We start from the raw sequence: 18,472 nt of genomic DNA on the forward strand, positions 1-18,472 counted from the left end.
GATTTGTGTGTGTGTGTGTGTGTGTGTGTGTGTGTACATGTGCAAAAGAGTCACAACTGTTTTTAGCAGGAGACAGAAATTGCTGTGCGAGTCACCTCCCTCATTACGGCTGACGGCCGATCTCCCATCAAGCAAACCTCTGAGCTCTTCCGGCGTCTTTCTGGCCTGTGAGATGCCTGCTGGCCAGGTCCGAATTGGAGAGTGGCTGAGAAGTTGAGCATCAGCCAGTCCTGGGGTTAGCTGAGAAATCCTAGGAACACACAGCAGCTAACCAGCCTGCAAAAAAGAGGACTTTATAATTCTTTAAATTTTTTTATTTTATTTTTTAATTGGCATATAATTGTATGTATTTATGAGGTACACAGTGATGTTGGATAGGCTGCTTCTTATTTTTATGGATTATATTTATTTTTTAGTTGACATAATAATTGCACATATTTATGGGGTATATGGTGATGTTTTGATACATATAATGTATAACGATCAGATCAAAGTAATTATTAATAGCATAGCCATCGTCTCAAGCATTTATCATTTCTTTGTGTTGGGAACATTCAATAGCTCCCTTCTCGCTATTCGAAACTATGTATTGTTAACTGTACTCACCCTACAGTGCTGTAGAATAACAGTGCGGATGCCTCCTATCTAGCTGTCATTTTGTGTCGTTTTTTTTTTTTTTTTTTTTTGAGACAGAGTCTCGCTTTGTTGTCCAGGCTAGAGTGAGTGCCCTGGCGTCAGCCTGGCTCACAGCAACCTCACACTCCTGGGCTCGAGCGATCCTTCTGCCTCAGCCTCCCGAGTAGCTGGGACTACAGGCATGCGCCACCACGCCCGGCTAATTTTTTTATATACATATCAGTTGGCCAATTAATTTCTTTCTATTTATAGTAGAGACGACGGGGTCTGGCTCTTGCTCAGGCTGGTTTTGAACTCCTGACCTTGAGCAACCCGCCCGCCTCGGCCTCCCAGAGAGCTAGGATTACAGGCGTGAGCCACCGCGCCCGGCCATTTTGTGTCGTTTTTTAACACTTCAGTCCCCAACCCCGAAGGCCACTGTTAGGAAATGCGCCACCGCCTGAGCTCCACATCCCACCCCCGGTCTGGGGAAAAATTGTCTCCCATGAAACAGTCCCTGGTGCCAAAAAAGTGGAGACTGCTGTTTTAACAAATCTCTCCCTATCTCTCCCTTCCCCCTGCCCCCCCAGCATCTAGGATCTTTTGTTCTACTTTTTACTTCTATGAGATTAACTTTTTTAAGCTTCCACATATCAGTGAGAACATGTGCTGTTTAACTTTCTGTGCCTGGTTTATTTCACTTTATGTCCTCCAGCTCCATCCGTGTTGCTGAGAATGACAGGATTCTATTCTTTTTATGACTAAATAATACTCCATTATGTATGTCTGCCACATTTCCTTCCTTCCTTCCTTCCTTCCTTCCTTCCTTCCTTCCTTCCTTCCTTCCTTCCTTCCTTCCTTCCCTCCCTCCCTCCCTCCCTCCCTCCCTCCCTCCCTCCCTCCCTCCCTCCTTCCCTGTCTCGCTCTTTCGCCTGGGCTAAAGTGCAATGGTGTCATCATAGCTCACAGCAACCCCAAATTCCTGGGCTCAAACAATCCTCCTGCCTCAGCCTCCCAGTAGTTGGGACTACAGGCGTACGCCATTAGGCCTGACTGATTTTTTTATTTTTTGTAGAGATGGGGTCTTGCTGTTGCTCAGGCTGGTCTCAAACTCCTGACCTCAAGTGATCCTCCCGCCTCAGCCTCCCAAGTGCTAGGATTGTGGGCGTGAGCCACCACACCGGCCACATTTTTTTTATTCATTTATTGATAGACAATTATGTTGCTTCCGTATCTTGGCTCTTGTAAATAATGCTACAATAAACATGGGGGTGTAGATACGTCGTTGATATTCAGATTTCCTATCCTTTGGATAAATGCCCAGTAGTGGAATTGCTGGATAATATGGCAGTTCTATTTGTAGTTTTTTAAAGAACCTCTATACTGTTGGCTGTACTAATTCACATTCGCACCAACAGAGTATATGAAGTCCCTGTTCCCACATCCTCACCAGCATCTGCTATTTGGTCTTTTCGATATAAACTATCTTAACTGGGGTGAGATGATTATCTTATTGTGGTTTAGATTTGCATTTCCCTAGTAATTAGTGATGTTGAGCTTTTTTTATATACCTGTTGGGCATTTGTGTAACTTCTCTTGAGAAATGTCTCTTCAGATCATTTGCCCATTTTTTAATTGTTTGTTTGTTTTAAGAGCGCTTTTTAAGAAGCAGATAGTTCAGAGGCCTCATCCTGCTGCCGCTCTGGCCTCCCAGGTTCTCTCCGCTGCTGTTGATCTCATCTTCTGGCCCGATGCCCTCTGCACCCTGCAGGTAGGCGCCCAGACCCGGAACTTTCTGAGTGGTTTCAGCTCACCTGTGTTTCAACTGCAAGCAGCCAGATGCCCTGCCCAGGTAGGTTTCGTCTAATGTTTTTTAAAAAGTTACATATTTTATTTTTTCCCCATCGTGGTTTTGACCCAGCTACCACTGGCCCTAGTTTTGCATTCTGCATTGGTTACCCTTTGCAATACAATAATAATAAAACCTGCCATGTGGATTTTAGTCACTTTTCCCAGAATCCTTGAGCAAATATTTTATTCATGCTTTCCAAGGGTGCTGTCCGAAGTGATTTCTCCACCCATTTTATATAAGAGGCCATCGGAGCTCAGAGATGTTATTTGACCCATCAATGTGGCCAGGCCTGGTGGTGACTCTGACTGAGCCTAAGTCTGTCGGGGTCGGTCCACTCTGAGAGTTCCCACCTGGGGGCCAGGTGTGCTCCACTGCACCCTCCAGCCGTTACACGCTAGGGCAGTAGGAGCACTGGTCCAATGTCTGTGACGGAAACCATGGCTGTGCAGTGAGACACCCGAGCCACGCAGCTGAGGGGCTGACCAGCCCTGGGCTCTGGCCTTCACGCGGAGCCCAGCCTCCCTGGTTCTCTCCACGGCCCTCGCCATCCTGGAACTCTCCCGTGTCTGCGGGCCAGCCCGCTTCACTACACAAGGTGGGATTTGGACAGACCACTTCTCAGGCAGGGCTGCCTAACCCAGATTAATTCAAACATTCTGTGAACCCGAATGAGGAGAAATTGCATCTTTATTTTCATTAACTAGGTATAATTCAGCATTTCCTCCCAGTCTGAATACAGACAACAAACCACAGTATCAGTAGGACATAAATTGTAGATGTTTTCATGTTGTGTGACAGTGTTTGTCAAGATCTCAAAACCTTGTTGCTGCCCACCACCACTGCAGAATTATGGCAGTGAGTAGAGGTTAGTGCAGACGTAGAGAGGTACTAATATCACTCTTAGAAATTTATCACTCTAAAATATTTTATCTGTAAAGTATTTTGACAACTGCATTTCAATAAAGCATAAAGTAGTCCCATGTTTCTTATTTAGTTAAAAACAGCATTCCGAGAGGATTGTGCAGGGCCCTCTAGTCAGAGGCATTGCTTACTCCCACCTGGGTTCTGGAGACGTCTGTGGAGGTCACTGTGCTTTTGCTGATTTTTCATGCTGGTAGGAGGAAAAAAAAAATCCCATCTTCCCTGGTACCTGTTAATACCCCTGCCATCCTGGTGTGACCAGAGGAAGACTAGAAACATCTTCCCTGGAGGTTGCTGGGAACACAGCATCCACACCTTCCCTCGCCCCCCACCGGTCAGAGCCTGCACCCCAGCGCCCCACCACGCCAGACCACCCAGTCAGAATCCGTATCTCAACACATTCTCCCCCCACCCCCCAACTTGTCTGCCAATGCAAGTTTGAGAAGCCCCAGGCTCCTTCCTTCTGAGACCATGAAAAATTCAACCACAAGAACGGTGGCCATCAGCCAAAACTGGGACCCAAAAAGCTTTGGCCAAAATACTGTTTTATGGACCCCAAACAGTCTCCATCACAATTTTGGCCCAGTCCAGGAGCTCCCTGGGTACTTCGTTCTATCAGTCAAGTGTGGCTTCTTCAGGAGCAGGTAGGCAGCTCCCCAGAGCGTGTCTGCTATGGACTGTATATTCGTGTCCTCCCAAATTCCTGTGTTCATGTGTTAAATTTGAAACATTGCTGAAACATCTGCTTCTGCATCCACACATTTAAAAGGATGCTTTTCCCTTTGGTGGGTTAACTTTTATTTGAAACTTATATCCACTCCTGCAGACGTTATTAGTGTAGGAATCCCAAACCAGCTGGTCCCAGAGCGGCTTGTTCGATGGGACCGGGACAGCCCGAGCAGTTACACTGACCACACCACGCCCGGTCCACAGCTGGCCCGCGGGCAGGGCCTGTGCTGTCAAACCCTAGATGGAGAAATCTGCTCCTGCTCAGCCCAAAGAGCAAATGTAAATGGCTCGAAGAACATCATTCTAGGTGAAATTACACTATTTTAAGGTCTGAACCAGAAGTGGCCCCTCCAACAGAAAGACTCAACTAGACATGCAAAGTCCCCAAGGCCTAACATCACAATTTAAAAGAAAAGCCACCTATCTCCAAGCGTGAGCAGAGAGCGCACGTACTATGGTGTGTTCTTTGCTATTCCATTTACAATTTATATCCAAATTGAGGAAATATATATGTGTATGTTTGTGTGTATACACACACACACACATATATATATGTGGCTCAGGTAATGACAATGGATAGTAGGAAATGAAAATGGCATACATAAATGTGTGTTCATATTGTCACATTCCCTTTGAATTTTAAAATAAAACAATAGTCTTCTTTCTTTCCTTCAGACAGTATCTGTTGTTAACTGAAACATTTCCAAAGCTCAGTCAGGGGACGAGCTTTGGGCATCAGGCCACCCACAGACACAGCTGGTGGTCCTCACGAATGCGTGTGGCCCCACCAGGCGCTAACGCGGTCCTTTCAGTCCTAGACAGCCTTTGCTTGCAAGGATTGACCTGCTTCTTAATCTTGCCTGACTCACGAAAGTCATAGGGACATGAAGAAATGCCATGAACCTCTTCCCCCAGGGCCACAAAATCACAGGGTTCTTTGAAATGAGTGCCTGGTAAAATGTGGGGCCTATGTCCTTTTCCCCCTGTCAAAGATAAAGCCAGACACTAGTTTGAACAGTAAAGATAGATTTTTAATCAGGAATATCTGTTGGAACAGAGAAAAGTCTAATGTGAAGTGAACTCAATTTTGATTTGTAGAGAGATGACTGGGCGTTTTAAAGGGAGAAGGAGGTCAGGTGTGGTGGCTCCTGCCTGTGACCCTAGCACTCTGGGAGGCCGAGTTGGAAGGGTTGCTCGAATCCAGGAGTTCAAGACCAACTTGAACAACATAGCAAGACCCTGTCTCTACAACAAATTTAAAAATTAGCCTGACATGGTGGGGGGCCCAGGAGTTCGAGGTTACAGTGAGTTATGATGGCACCACTGCACTCCAGCCTGGATGACAGAGCGAGTCCCTGTCTCCAAAATAATAATTATAATAAATTTTTGGGAAAAAAAATTAGAGAATGTAGGGTATAGGGAGGAGAACCTAGGGGACTTAATAGAGTCAGGGAAGTGAAAATTTACAAGAGTGGGGAGGGGGCGTTGGCCCACGTGAAACCCATCTGGCGTGCTCAGGGTGGTTGGGGAAGTCAGGCTCCTGCCCCCCACCGAGGCTGGAAGACGCCGGCTGTGGCGGGTGATCTGTGTCCACCCGACTGGCTCAGGGATGCCCAGGCAGCGGTGAAACGTCCCTGCTGGGCGCGTCTGCGGACGTGGTTCGGCGCAGAACACATTGTCTTCATCTCCCCCAGGAGGACGGGCGAGGCAAGGGTGACGGGTCACGGGCCCGGAGCTGCGCCGCTGGACGGTCCAGCAGGGCTGGGGACTGGGGGCTTGTCCTGCAGAGCTGGGCTGGCGAGGGAGTGTGAGCCTCTCTGAGCGGGTCCCTGTCAGTCGAGGATGGTGCTGCTCTCCGCCTGGGGGGAGTGCCCTGGGCGAGGCCAGAGGCCTCTAAGGGTGTGATTTCGGGCCTCCAGGAGGGCCAGTCTCTTCCTGTGTCTCTTGGGCCACTGGGCAGAAGGTCACCGGGCGGGGGTCAAGTGTCCACAGGCAGAGGAACGGCTTTAGGGGCTCGAGGAAAGACAGCCCAGAGAACCTGTAGACCTGGGACCCGTCTGTCACGTTGCGGAAGGAGATCTCTCTGGCGGCACAGTCCAGGGAAACGCCCACCCGGCGGAGGGGCTGAGAGGGACGCAGGCGGGTCCGCGGGTAGGAGAGAGCCCGGAACCTCTTCCTGTGAAGCTCCAGGGCCCAGAGCCCCTGCTGCGGGGACTTGGGGATCCTTCCCTTCCGACCCATGTCCTCCCGACACACGCCCAGGGTCCAGGCGCTCCTGTCCCCAACCTCCACTTCCCAGTAATACCTCCCGGTGCTGAACCGCTCCTGGGCCAGGACACAGGGGTCTGGGTCGAACCTCCCAGGGCTGGGGGGCAGGTCCCGGGCGAGGAGCAGCCGTGTGGCGCTCTTCCCGTCCTCAGACAGGCTGAGTTTGGCACTGGCGGTGTCCGGGTCCAGCGACGGGCTCACTGAGGGAAGAGGAGAGGGCCAGGCATCAGTGGAGTTGGGAATCCCGGGTTGGTCTCCCATACTGGGGCAGCCTCGTCTCTGGGGATCTCTTCACTGTCCCCGTGTCCTGTGCTCCAAGCCCGTACAAACAACCTGTCCCAAAGTGACCAAGACACGAGGCGGGGGGCTGGGGAGAAGGGCTCTTGGGGTGGCCTGGGGCCGCCCCCAGGTGGAAAATGGGCTTATTTCACAGAAGTGCTTGCTGGTGGGGTGTGTGTGAGACAGACGGACAGAGAGACAGAAGGAGACAAAGAGAGACAGAGGCAGAGACAAACAGAGACAGAGCTACAGAGGCAGAGATAGAGACAGAGAGAGACAGGCAGGGACAGAAAAAGAGATAAAGACAGTGAGACTGAGAGAGATACAAAGACAGAGATGGAGAGACAGAAGGACTGAGAGACACAGAGACATCGGGCGAGGCGCAGACAAGGACGGAGAGAGACAGAGATGGAGACACAGCAGAAGAGCTGGAGACCGAGCGGGGCCACACTGGCGGAGGACGTGGGGACACAGCCTGTTCACTAATCTGGGCGCTGTCCCCAGCTGTGGAGTCAGCAATGGCCAGACACCCCAAGAGGGGCCCCGCAGCCCCCGATGCTGAGATGAATGTCTTCCCAAAGAGCCCGCCTGCGAGAAGCCCTTCTCCCCAAGCCCGTGGGCCCTGTCCTCATGTCCCCACCGTCCCAGACGGGCCCTTTCTGTCCCACTGTCCCAGAGCCAGAGGCAGCCAGGACGGCCGGGGGCCGGGCGGTTCCCTCCCTCCCGACAGCGCAGCAGCTGCAGTGGCGTCCAGAGCCCGTGCTGCTGTTCCCCGAGCTGCCGTCGTGCCCCGCGTCCTGGGTGGATGCCCAGGCATCCGTCATTCCCTGCACCTTCCTCTCTGTCGACTTGACCAGATCCGTGAGCCTTGTTCTCAAGACCCCGGCATTCCCCCAATGCCTCTTTATCTCCTTCCTGAAGGGAAACCCCGCTCCCCTCGCTTTCCAGCAGAGACTGTTAGCTGCTTCCCCCAGAGACATCCCTGTTCTTCCTCCCTTTCTTCTCCTCTTCCTCACCCAGAGCCTCCTCCACCGGCCACAGTGGGTGGAGCTGTGACCATCCCGTCTCCAGCGTGGCCACGGCCACCCCCGGCAGCCTCTCTCCTCACAGAACAACGGTTTCCCTCCACCCGAACGCTCTCGCCATTCAAAGAAATTATTTACTCACATTAAAAAATACTGTCTCAGACTTACAAAAAAGTTGCCAAAATAGCGTGCAGAAGGTGCATGTGATAGCATCTTGCACAGCCGTAGTAAAATGATCAAAACCAGAAAACTGATGTTGACACGACACACAAACAACTGTCACGTAATCTGCAGACCTTATTCAAATTCTGCCAACTGTCCCCTCCAGGTCCTCCCTTGGCCCATCTCCTGCTGGGGCGGGTTTGCCTCTCCTGGCCCCCGGCCCTCCTCAGCCCTTCCTCTGCATGCCACACTTGGAGGGAACGTCCAAGGGGCAGCCACTGATTCTTCTCTGATCATGTGACAGAGCCCCCCGTGTTAGCAAAGCAGACTCCCCGGGTTCTCCCACATGCAGGACAGTCGCTGCGCTGGCTCTGCACACCTCCCTCTCTAAGGGTCTCAGAAAACAAAAAAGGAGCTCGGCGGGGCGCAGTGGCTCACGCCTGTGATCCCAGCACTCTCAGAGGCCGAGGCAGGCACATGGTTTGAGCTCAGGAGTTCGAGACCAGCCTGAGCAAGAGCGAGACCCCATCTCTACTAAAAAAAATAGAAATTAGGCCGGGCGCGGTGGCTCACGCCTGTAATCCTAGCTCTCTGGGAGGCCGAGGCGGGTGGATTGCTCGAGGTCAGGAGTTCAAAACCAGCCTGAGCAAGAGCGAGACCCCGTCTCTACTATAAATAGAAAGAAACTAATTGGCCAACTAATATATATAGAAAAAATTAGCCGGGCATGGTGGCACATGCCTGTAGTCCCAGCTACTTGGGAGGCTGAGGCAGCAGGATTGCTTGAGCCCAGGAGTTTGAGGTTGCTGTGAGCTAGGCTGACGCCACGGCACTCACTCTAGCCTAGGCAACAAAGTGAGACTCTGTCTCAAAAAAAAACAAAAAAAAAAATAGAAATTAATTGGCCAACTAAAAACATATAGAAAAAAATTAGCGTGGCCTGGTGGCACATGCCGGGAGGCTGAGGCAGGAGGATTGCTTGAGCCCAGGAGTTTGAGGTTGCTGTGAGCTAGGCTGACACCACAGGCAACAGAATAAGACTCCGTCTCAAAAAAAAAAAAAGGAAGCCTTTAGTGACAGCTAAGACAGGACTTTTACAAGGACATGGCTGCCATGAACCAGCATTTGACACAGCTTTATTGCTTTCTGGAATAGATAAGAACATATACTCATGCATACAATGCAGGCACACAATCACATGCACAGTCATGCACACGCACAATCACGTGAATACCTGTGCTTGAGCACACATATATACACACAACACATAGGCACATGGAAACACATGTGTACATGCACACAGCCATACACCTACATGCATATGCATTCACATGCGTGCACACATGCATATACCCACACGTGCAAACACATATGTGCACTCACGTGTGTGTGCATGCACAGGTACACAGATACAGATGCACACATGTGTACACACATGCAGGAACATGCATCTGTGTGCAGACTAAGCCAGAGATGCTCTGGAGTTGCCTCCTGCTGCTTTCATCCGTCCTTCTCTCACCAGCCTGTTGAGCACCTCTGGGCTTTGCTTATCTCTGTCAGAAATGAGTGTGTGAGACCCATGTGCCACAGCAAGAACTTCCTGCCCTTTTATTGTCCTCTGAGACCAGCTCTGATCTGAGGGTCCCCAGAGCAAGCGCCCCATCCTTTTGTCCCCACGCGATGGAATTAGGTCTGTGTGTCTGGCTCCCTTTGCCTGTCAGAGTCTCGGGGGGCTGGGATGCAAAGGGTCCAAGCCTCTAAACGGGGCCCTCACCGTGCAGGAAGCCACTCTCCGTCCGGCCTGCAATGAAACAGAGAGACGAGATTGTGGGGTCAGCACAGCAGGACGGGCCACGGCTCACACTCCGGAAAGCTCAGGCAAAACGGAACTGGCTGAGCTCTTGGAGGTCGCCCTGTGAAGTGAGAACAGGTGTGTTCCTCAGTGCGCAGGGACACAGGAAGGGGTCTAATTCCCGAGGACAGCGTTTATATACAATGGCCCTTCGGCCCACACCTCCTCCAACCTTCCTGAGCCTGTCAGGACGGCGTCTCCCTAACCAGCCCAGGGACAATCTCCACTCCCAACACAGGGGTCTGGAGTCTAGGAGCAAGTGCCTCGCTCCTAACTGACACCCGAGGAAGCGAGTGGAATGAACGAAGGAAGAAACAGTGGATGTTGAAGATGATCACAATGCTCCCAACGGCAAGCCCGCCCGCGTGGCGGCCCTGCTGTGACACTGCTGCAGTGGTCGCCACGGCGACCTTTCAGGATAGCGTTATCTCCTCCAGCAGACAGACTAACTCAGGGTCCACACCCAGGTCCCTCAGCCAGCACGGACTTGGGGTTCAAGCTCAGATCTGTTTCCAAGTGGGAGGCCCCCCGGCCCCCCCAGGATCACGTGGTTTAGAACAACCCAGAGATCACCAAGAGGTAGACATTTTCACTGGGTAGGTGGTGACTGCAGGCCCAGAGCTGGAATCCCGCGGGCCATCCCCTCACTGCCGTGTCTGGGAACACGGAAGAAGGCCTGGCTCTCGGCTTTGCTTAGCGGCCGCAGGGGTGAGGGGCAGGACGTGCTCTGTCGGCTCCCTGCTCACCTGGCCATGGCTGGGCCCCGTCCCTGCTGGCCTGCTGTCTCTGTTCCTCTTCTCTCGGCTCTCTCTCTTCTTCCAGCTGGTTTCTGCTCTTCTGCCAACATCTCCACCAGAGGCAGATGACTCCGGATGTCACGAGTCCCACTGCAGCGAAGATCAGAGGCGCAGATACTTTCCACGCTGAGAACGGGGACCTTGTGGAGAAGGAACCTGAAGAGGGTTTCAGGGAGTCAAGGAAGTTGGGGTGACAGAGCTTCTTTGCTCTTAGGACACACCTGCTAAGGGGCTTACGGGTCAAGGGGTGAGATCTTTACACACTACTCTGAGGTAGTTCACGGGGAAAAATATGTATTTATATAGATAGTGCCATGGTCGGAATGGTTGGACTCTCCCAAATTCATAGGGTGAAATCCTCACCCCCAAGGTGATGGTGCTAGGTGGTGGGGTCTTCGGGAGGTGATTAGGTCATGAATGGGATTATTGTCCTTATAAAAGAGCTTTCTCACACACACAAACTGCATCTCCCTTCTGCCACGTGAGGGCACGGCAAGAGGTGCCATCTATGGACCAGGAAGTGTGGCCTCACGGGACACTGAACCTGCCATACCTCGAGCTTGGACTTCCAGCCTCCAGAGTTGCGAGCACTAAACACCTGCTGTTTCTGAGTGGCGGGCGCTGTGTGACAGCAGCCCACACGGGCTCAGACAGCTGGATATAGCGATGTGCAAAGGAGACAGATACTGGATGTCTACCTATTTGTAGACAGAGAGAAGCAACCAAAATAAATGTGGCAAAATGGGGGAAATGTGGTGAATCTAGGGAAATTCACTATTACTCTTGCAAATTTTCTCTAAGTTTGACATTGCTGGGACTCAGAAAGTAATACCCCCAATGAAGGCCTCAGATCAGCCTCAGAAGCAAAATTGTTCTCAGCCCTATTCTTCCCCCGGGCTAGCCACAGAAACTAGAGTCCCTCTCCCCCACGGTGGGTCATAGAAACCAGAACCCTTTGTCCCCAAAGCCAGACATAAAACCTAAAAATGTGGCTCTAACTGCCCCCCTACCTGGCCATAAAGAGATTCCGTGACCCTCCTTGTTTGACTGTAGGTCCTGAGACCCTCATCCCAGAGCGGGCCCTGCCCACACCCAGGAGAAGGGTGCTGCTCGGGGAGGCCAAGAGGAATCCAGACAGGCCTCGCTGGGCTCCCCCTCAGCCTGCTAGCGTCGGGTCACATCCTTTTCCTCCAACCGTATTCCCGCACGGCTGTCCGTGCTTTGTTTAACTCAAGCATAACGACGGGTGATTGCCCTGTGCCTTTGGGCCTTCATTCCGAAGGCTCCGTGTCATGTGATGATCAAACGAGTGTGGGTGCCTTTTCTGCTATCCATCTGCCTCTTGTCAGTGATTTTGAGCAAACCTTCAGAGAGGGAAGGGCAAGTTTTCCCCTGGTCCCAACAACATCATTCAGAAAAGTAAAAGTGGAAGTTTTTTTTATGAAAAGCTAAATTTGGAAGCAACCCAAGATGTCCTTCTGTACCTGAGCAGATAAACTGTGGCCCATCCAGGCAGTGGAATGTTGTTCAGGACTCAAAATTCAGGAGCTCTGGGGCCATGAAAAGAAAGGAGGAGCCCGAACTGCATGTGACTAAGTGAGAGGAGCCTGTCAGACAAGGCTGCATGCTGCCTGGTTCCAACCACGGGCCGTTCTGGAAACGTGGCTCTGTGGGGGCAGGGGAGAGGTCTGGTGTTGGCGGCGTGGGGGTCGAGGGGGGATGAGCAGGTGTGGCAGAGAGGACTCGGAAGGCAGAGACACTCCTTCATGTGACACAGTAATGGGGACACAAGTCCTTGTACATTTATCCAAACCCCCAAAATGCTCACGGAGAGTGAGGCCCCACGTGAACCATGCCCTCTGGGTGGCAATGGTGCGTCTGCGCAGGTTGCTTGAGTGTCACCACTGTGCCCCCGGGCAGGGCTTTTGTCCGGGGGAAACTGTGTCTGTGTGTCGGGGGGACGTGGGCAGTCTCTGCACTCCTCACTGGGATTTGCCCTGGGCAAGCAAACCACAGCTTATTTATCCGCTCAGGTGCGGAAGGACGTCTTGGTTGCTTTCAAATTTAACTTTTCATAAAAAAAAAAACAAAAAACTTCCACTTTTACTTTTCTAGATTGCTCCCCCAAATAAAGTCTATTTTAAAAAAAACTTACAAAGCTGGTAATTGGGGTGCATCCTCCTTGTTCCCCTGAAAGCAAAGTTCCCCTGGGGCTCTCTGTGCCCCACCTCTGTCCCAACCTAGTCACCAGCACACAAACTACACCTCCCGGGATCCCCCGGCCAGGCTGAGGACAGGGACCTGCCTCCCGTCCCCTCTTGCTATGAGCCCCGCAGCTGTCGTCCTGAAGTCCGGTGCCCATTGACTGTGGGGACAGGACTGAACCGAGCACTCACCGGGTAGGTGGCTCTGGGCCACCTTCATCTCCCGGAGGACGGGGTTGGAGATGGAGCAGGAGATACTCCCCGAGGTCCTGTCCTCAACAGTCACGCTGGACGCCACAGTCCAGAGGCCAGTGGTGGCCGAGGCCGAGAGACTGGTCACAGAAGGCATCGCCTGTCCCCTGGAGCCCGTCCACTCCACCTGCGGCTCCGGGTACCAGCCCTCTGAGGTGCACTGCACTCTGACGCCTCTGCCCTGCTCCTCCGCCACCTGCACTCTGGGCTCCGAGCCCAGCCCTAGATTGAAACAAAGACGTCTTGAGGATTTCAGCAGGTGTAGCTGTTGTTCTCAGACCGCCCACTGGGGTGACATTTTTGTGAGTGCCTAGCAGAGCACCCCCACCCCCCAGAAGAAAGGGGACAGAATGGAAAAGGTAGGGAAGGTTAAGTAAGTGGGGCGAACAGGACAGACCCAGGTCTGTCTGACTCCAAAGTACAAGTTCTGAGTCGCCCAGGAAAACTCCCTTATGCCAGAAACACTCTTCTCTCCCTCACCCTGTCTCCCTATATCTCTGTCTCTAGCTCTCCTTCTGTGTCTGCCTGTCTCTGATTCACTCCTTGTCTGTCTCTCTCTCCCTTGCTCTCTCTCTTTATTCTTTCTCATTCTTTCTCTGCCTCTATCTCTATCTCTCCCTCTCCGTCTCTCTCCCTCTCTGTCTCTGTCTGTCTCTCTCTCTCTCTCTCTGCCTCTTTCCACTTCAGCGGTTGTGACCAGGCAGGAAGGCGAGAGAACACAGTCCCGCACTGGGAACCACACTCCGCTGAGACGCGTGTGGGCCACCGTGCAGCACACTTGGGCAGATGCACCTGCTGGGAGGTGTGTGCCCTGAAATGTCCCCAGCCTTGAGCCCTCTGGGCCCTGGAGACAACAGTCTGGCCCTGGGCTTGGCACCGAGAGAGTGGCTCTGGGTTAACCAGGTGTCCGAGCGCCTGGACCTCACCTGCCACCTGCAGGTGCAGGGCAGCCTCGCTGTAGATGACGCCATCCTTGAAGCGGCAGCAGTACGTCCCGTTATCAAAGGCGGTGACGCTGAGGATCCTCACGCCGGCCTCGCCCGTGGCCACGCGGTCGCTCACAAGGGCCGTCCTGCCCGAGTAGTTTGCCAGCTGGTCCCCGGGGATGTCCTGTCCCTGCGTGTGCAGGTGCACGGCCGGGGAGGGCTGGTCCCTGTACCACCTCAGCTCCATGTTCTCAGCGCTGATGTTGGGGGACAGGCGGCACCACAGCTCGGCGACTCCCCCCACTGTGGCCTGGACAGGGCCGTCGGGCCCAAGGACCTTGAAATCGGCGTTCCCTTGGGGAAGCAGATCCAAAGGCACCAGGCTAAGGACCTGGGGGCTCCCACTGCTGCCCTGGTTTGTGTGTGGGGCCCCTGGACCCCAGGCTGCCATGGAAGGGCCTCTGGACAATGTCCTGAGCCCACCAGGCGGGGCTTCCAGCAGAACAGAGTCCCAGACCCCACAGACACGGGGCACAGGGCAGGGCTGGAGGACGGGCCCATCCGAATTTCTGGACAGGGTCTCCAGGGACAATGCCAGAATTAGGCCAATTTCAACGCGATCATAAACAACTGTCCGGAAGGACCTGGGTCCCATGTGGCCAGGGTGAAGGTCTCAGAGAGCCGAGTAACTCTGTCTGAGTCCCCAGCCGCTGCATCTGGCCGGGATCCCAGCCCTGCCGACCGAGTCTCCTCCCTGGGGCTGCCGGGGGACAGGGGGAACCGTGCTGGCCCCACGGGCTGTGCGACCACGGCCACCTCCCAGCACCATTCTGCGCGGGAAACCTCTTCCTGTGCCAGGGCAGCCGCGTCGTGCGGACGGGAGGGGTCTCCTACCGATTTTACAGCAGCCAGCAGGCAGGAGGTGCAGGAAGACCAGGGACAGGAAGCAGGTGGGCACAGAGGCATCTCCAGGGCGTGTCTTTGCCATCCTTGCCGGGGCCGGAGAGACGCACGGGCCAGGATGCACCTCGGACTTGCAGGACCACAGCCACCGCCAGGAAACTAATAGGTGCAAAGGAACCACCACCTTGGAAGAAGAAAAACTTAGTTCACTCTCACACCCTGGCAAGGTATTAACCCTGGAAAGAGGCACAACAAGCCTCATCCGCTCTTGCCTCGTCTCCTTGGAATAACGTGCCTCTGGCTGTCGTCTGTCTGCAGAATTCCACAAAGACATCCTTAAGCGACACAGGTTTGATTTTCGCACCTACTTATGAAAGAGTTACCAACCAATCTCCAGCTGTTTACTGTCATGGAACACCAGAACGCTGGTGAAGAAATCCCGAACCGAGTCCAGGACCACATCGAGGCATTCCCTTAATGTCCTCTGTTTCCTGGCTGCCCACAGGACTTCGACAGAGAGGGGCTGGGACACAACTCCTCAGGGCTCCTTGGCGAGGATGGGGCGCCACGACACTGAGTAAGTGTCAGCACTTGTTGTGACCTCGTTTAGAGAGCAAGTGTCTGGAGACAGGTCTGCTGGCCATGCGGGCCCGCACAGCCTCCCAGGGGTGGCACTAACGAGCGTGACAAGGTGTCGTGTTGGACAAGGCTCTGCCCGGTTCTGTTCTCGCCTTTGAGGAAAGCCCTCGGCGTCTCCCCGCTCCTTGAGGACGGGGAGAGAGAGCAGAAAGCAAAGACACCGTGAGTGCTCTCAAAGTGGAAGACACGTCGCGGCTCAGCGGCTCTCGCCTGTAACCCCAGCACTCTGGAGGCTGAGGCAGGAGGATCGCTTGAGGCCAGGAGTTTGAGACCAGCCTGGATAACATAGCAAGATTCTATCTCTAAAAAGAAAAACAAAAAGTATTACCAGAGCGAGGTGCGGACCTGTAGTCCCAGCCATTCAGGAGGCTGACGCAGGAGGATCGTTTGAGCCCAAGATTTCAAGGCTGTGATGATGGCACTCCAGCCTGGGCCACAGAGCAAGACCCGGTCTCTAAAAGAATAGAAAACACAGAAAATACTCACCCAACGCCAAGAGCGGCTGCAGGCTTCCTAAGGAATTCCGGTGGTTCTGGGGGAGCCGATCAATTCTTGGCCAACTCCGGGTGGAGCGTAATCCAGGTGAACTGCTACCACCAGGCAGTGGGAGAAAAGGGGAGTCTGGAAATCTGGAGTCAGCCGAGCCCCTCGGTTCCAACAGGTTCCCCTATTACTCTTTTTTTTTTTTTTTTTGCAAAAATACCAGCTGTGCTTTTCTGTCAGTTGCATCAACCAAAAAACGTTTCCTGAGGGGCGTGATCATCGGTACTGAACACACTGAGGCTGGTAGCGGGAGATAAGGGAGGGACAGAGGCCAAGTGAGGTACCCCAGAAGCACAGCCTGTGGGGCCAGCACGATGCTCCCCCCTCACCCCCCCACCGCCCCAGGGAGGAGACTCGGTCGGCAGGGCTGGGATCCAGGCCAGACGCAGCGGCTGGGGACTCAGATAGAGTTCCTCGGCTCTCTGAGACCTTCACCCTGGCCATGAGGGACCCAGGTCCTTCCGGACAGTTGTTTATAATCACATTGAAATGGGCCTAATTCTGGCATTGTCCCTGGAGACCCTGTCCAGAAATTCGGATGGGCCCGTCCTCCAGCCCTGCCCAGCGCCCCGTGTCTGTGGGGTCCGAGACTCTGTTCCACTGGAAGCCCTGCCCAGTGGGCTCAGGACATTGTCCCTGACTTCCCCGCACTGAGTGGTCATGCCTTGGTCCCTCCTGGCCTTCCTCTGTTGATGGACAATCTGGACATTTTCCTGAATGGTTTTGCTGGGCAGGGCTCCAGGGAAGGGCTCTCTCGCTCCCTTGGCGGGTGGAGTGGCATTTGGTTCCACAGAGAGGAACTGAGGGCTCCCAGGCACCTGCCCTGGGCCGGGCCGTGGAGGAAATCCAACCGCCGACCGCCCCCTGCGTCCCTCCTCAGGCTCGGGTCTTTCTGGCGAGCCCCGTGCTCCTCCTTCCGTACTGAAATGGAAGGGTTATTTATGCCTGTCCGTTTACTGTCCTGTGATTTGCATTTTTCCAGACAAGGACGTGACCTCAAACTCAACTCACTTGTCCTTATGAGTCAGGAAGGGAGACTTCAATCTCAACCATCGAGAGAGGGCGAATGGTAGCAGAAGCCAGATGTGACACTTGCCATAGGAGGAGGAGTGGGTGACAGAGCGAGACCTGCCTCTTAAAAAATAAAATAAAAGAACGCTGTTCTGGAGGAGTGGGCTCCCGGCCACCAGCTGGGTGGCCCTGCCAAGATGGGCGAGGCCCAGAGCCTTTCGCTGCAGACACATTCGGGCCACCTGCCTCAGGTGTTTGGAGTCCAAAGACACGGAAGCCACATCAGCACGATTCCATTCATCTGAAATGACCAGAAGAGGCAACCCCAGAGAGACAGAAAGAAAATTGTGATTGTCGAGCCGGGTGCGGTGGCTCATGCCTGTAATCCTAGCACTCTAGGAGGCCGAGGCAGGTGGATCACTTGAGCTCAGGAGTTAAGAGTCCAGTCTGAGCAAGAGCGAGACCCCGTCTCTACTAAAAATAGAAAAAATTAGTCTGGCAAGGTGGTGCATGCCTGTTGTCCCAGCTACTCAGGAGGCTGAGGCAGGAGGATCTCTTGAGCCCAAGAGTTTGAGGTTGCTGTGAGCAAGGCTGATGCCACAGCACTCTAGCCCAGGCCCCAGAGTGAGACTCTGTCTCAAAAAAAAAAAAAAAAAAAAATTGTGGTCATCAGGGGCTGAGGTGATGGGGAAATGGAAATGAGATATAACTGCTCAACAATCTGGGGGTTTTATTTTAGGGTGATGAAAATATTTCAGACCCAAATAGAGGTGGTGGTTGCAAAACATTGTGAGCATACTACTGCTGCCAAAGGGTAATACTTTAAAATGGTCAATTTTATGCTATGTCAATTTTACCTCAATTGAAAATGAGAATAAGAAAGAAAAAAGAACATAGAAAAAATGAAGAAAAAAAGAATAAAAACAGAAAAGGGGGAGGAAAAACGAACAAAAACAAAGGGGAAAAAAAAAGAGCTGCACTTCTGCCCTCTAGTGGATGGATGAAATTAAAAAAAAAGTAGAACCAAAGTCTCAGCAACTTTAGTGAAAATGGTGTTTTGTGGCATTTGGCGCCCTCTGCAGGAAGGCGCGTGTCAGTACACCAGCCCCTCTTCCAGTGTCTTCTGAGGCTCTCTGTGTCTGGAGCAAGTCCTCCTGCATCTTGTCCCCTTCCTGTTCCTGGGACAGCTTTGCTGCCCTGGCCCCGAGAAGGCTGGCTTGTGTTCTGCTCTCTCAAAACTCCTCTGAAACAGCTAGACCAGGGTTTCCGCTTCCTACAAACAGCCGATTCCATGGGAGCAGGCTCTGAGGACAAATCACTCTATCTTCCATCTCTGCCCCTCCTCCCCACTCCCTGCACAAACTTTCCACTTCCCATGGTCCCCGGGACTGCGTGCACAGGTATTGCGGATCCTCTACACATGTAAAATGGTATCCACCCAAAGCATGGAGAACTCAGCTCCCCCCCTGGATCTCAAACCTGCTCCTCAAGGCT

The 18,472-nt window shown here is 53.2% G+C and overlaps 1 protein-coding gene across 4 annotated transcripts; it reads right to left on the bottom strand.

Annotated features, from left to right (window-relative positions):
- Positions 1-5,977: 5,977 nt before the first annotated feature.
- LOC105878814 (putative butyrophilin-like protein 10) lies at positions 5,978-16,202 on the bottom strand. Of its 4 annotated transcripts, XM_076009584.1 has the most exons (9): positions 16,128-16,189; positions 15,753-15,878; positions 14,777-14,969; positions 13,883-14,236; positions 12,897-13,178; positions 10,450-10,656; positions 9,626-9,652; positions 6,423-6,585; positions 6,079-6,241 (listed from the first exon to the last, which is right to left on the bottom strand). In XM_076009584.1, the coding sequence occupies exons 2-9, from the start codon at positions 15,783-15,785 to the stop codon at positions 6,178-6,180; spliced, it is 1,323 nt and encodes a 440-aa protein (XP_075865699.1). In that variant the 5' UTR covers positions 15,786-15,878; positions 16,128-16,189; the 3' UTR covers positions 6,079-6,177. The 4 variants fall into 4 exon arrangements, with proteins under 4 accessions (XP_075865698.1, XP_012634016.2, XP_012634017.2 ...); XM_076009583.1 differs by having other exon boundaries at positions 5,978-6,585; positions 10,450-10,590; positions 16,128-16,202; XM_012778562.2 differs by having other exon boundaries at positions 5,981-6,585; positions 16,128-16,197.
- Between the last annotated feature and the right edge of the window lie 2,270 nt (positions 16,203-18,472).

This window comes from Microcebus murinus, chromosome 13, assembly GCF_040939455.1.
Source record: "Microcebus murinus isolate Inina chromosome 13, M.murinus_Inina_mat1.0, whole genome shotgun sequence".
NCBI lineage: Eukaryota > Metazoa > Chordata > Mammalia > Primates > Cheirogaleidae > Microcebus > Microcebus murinus.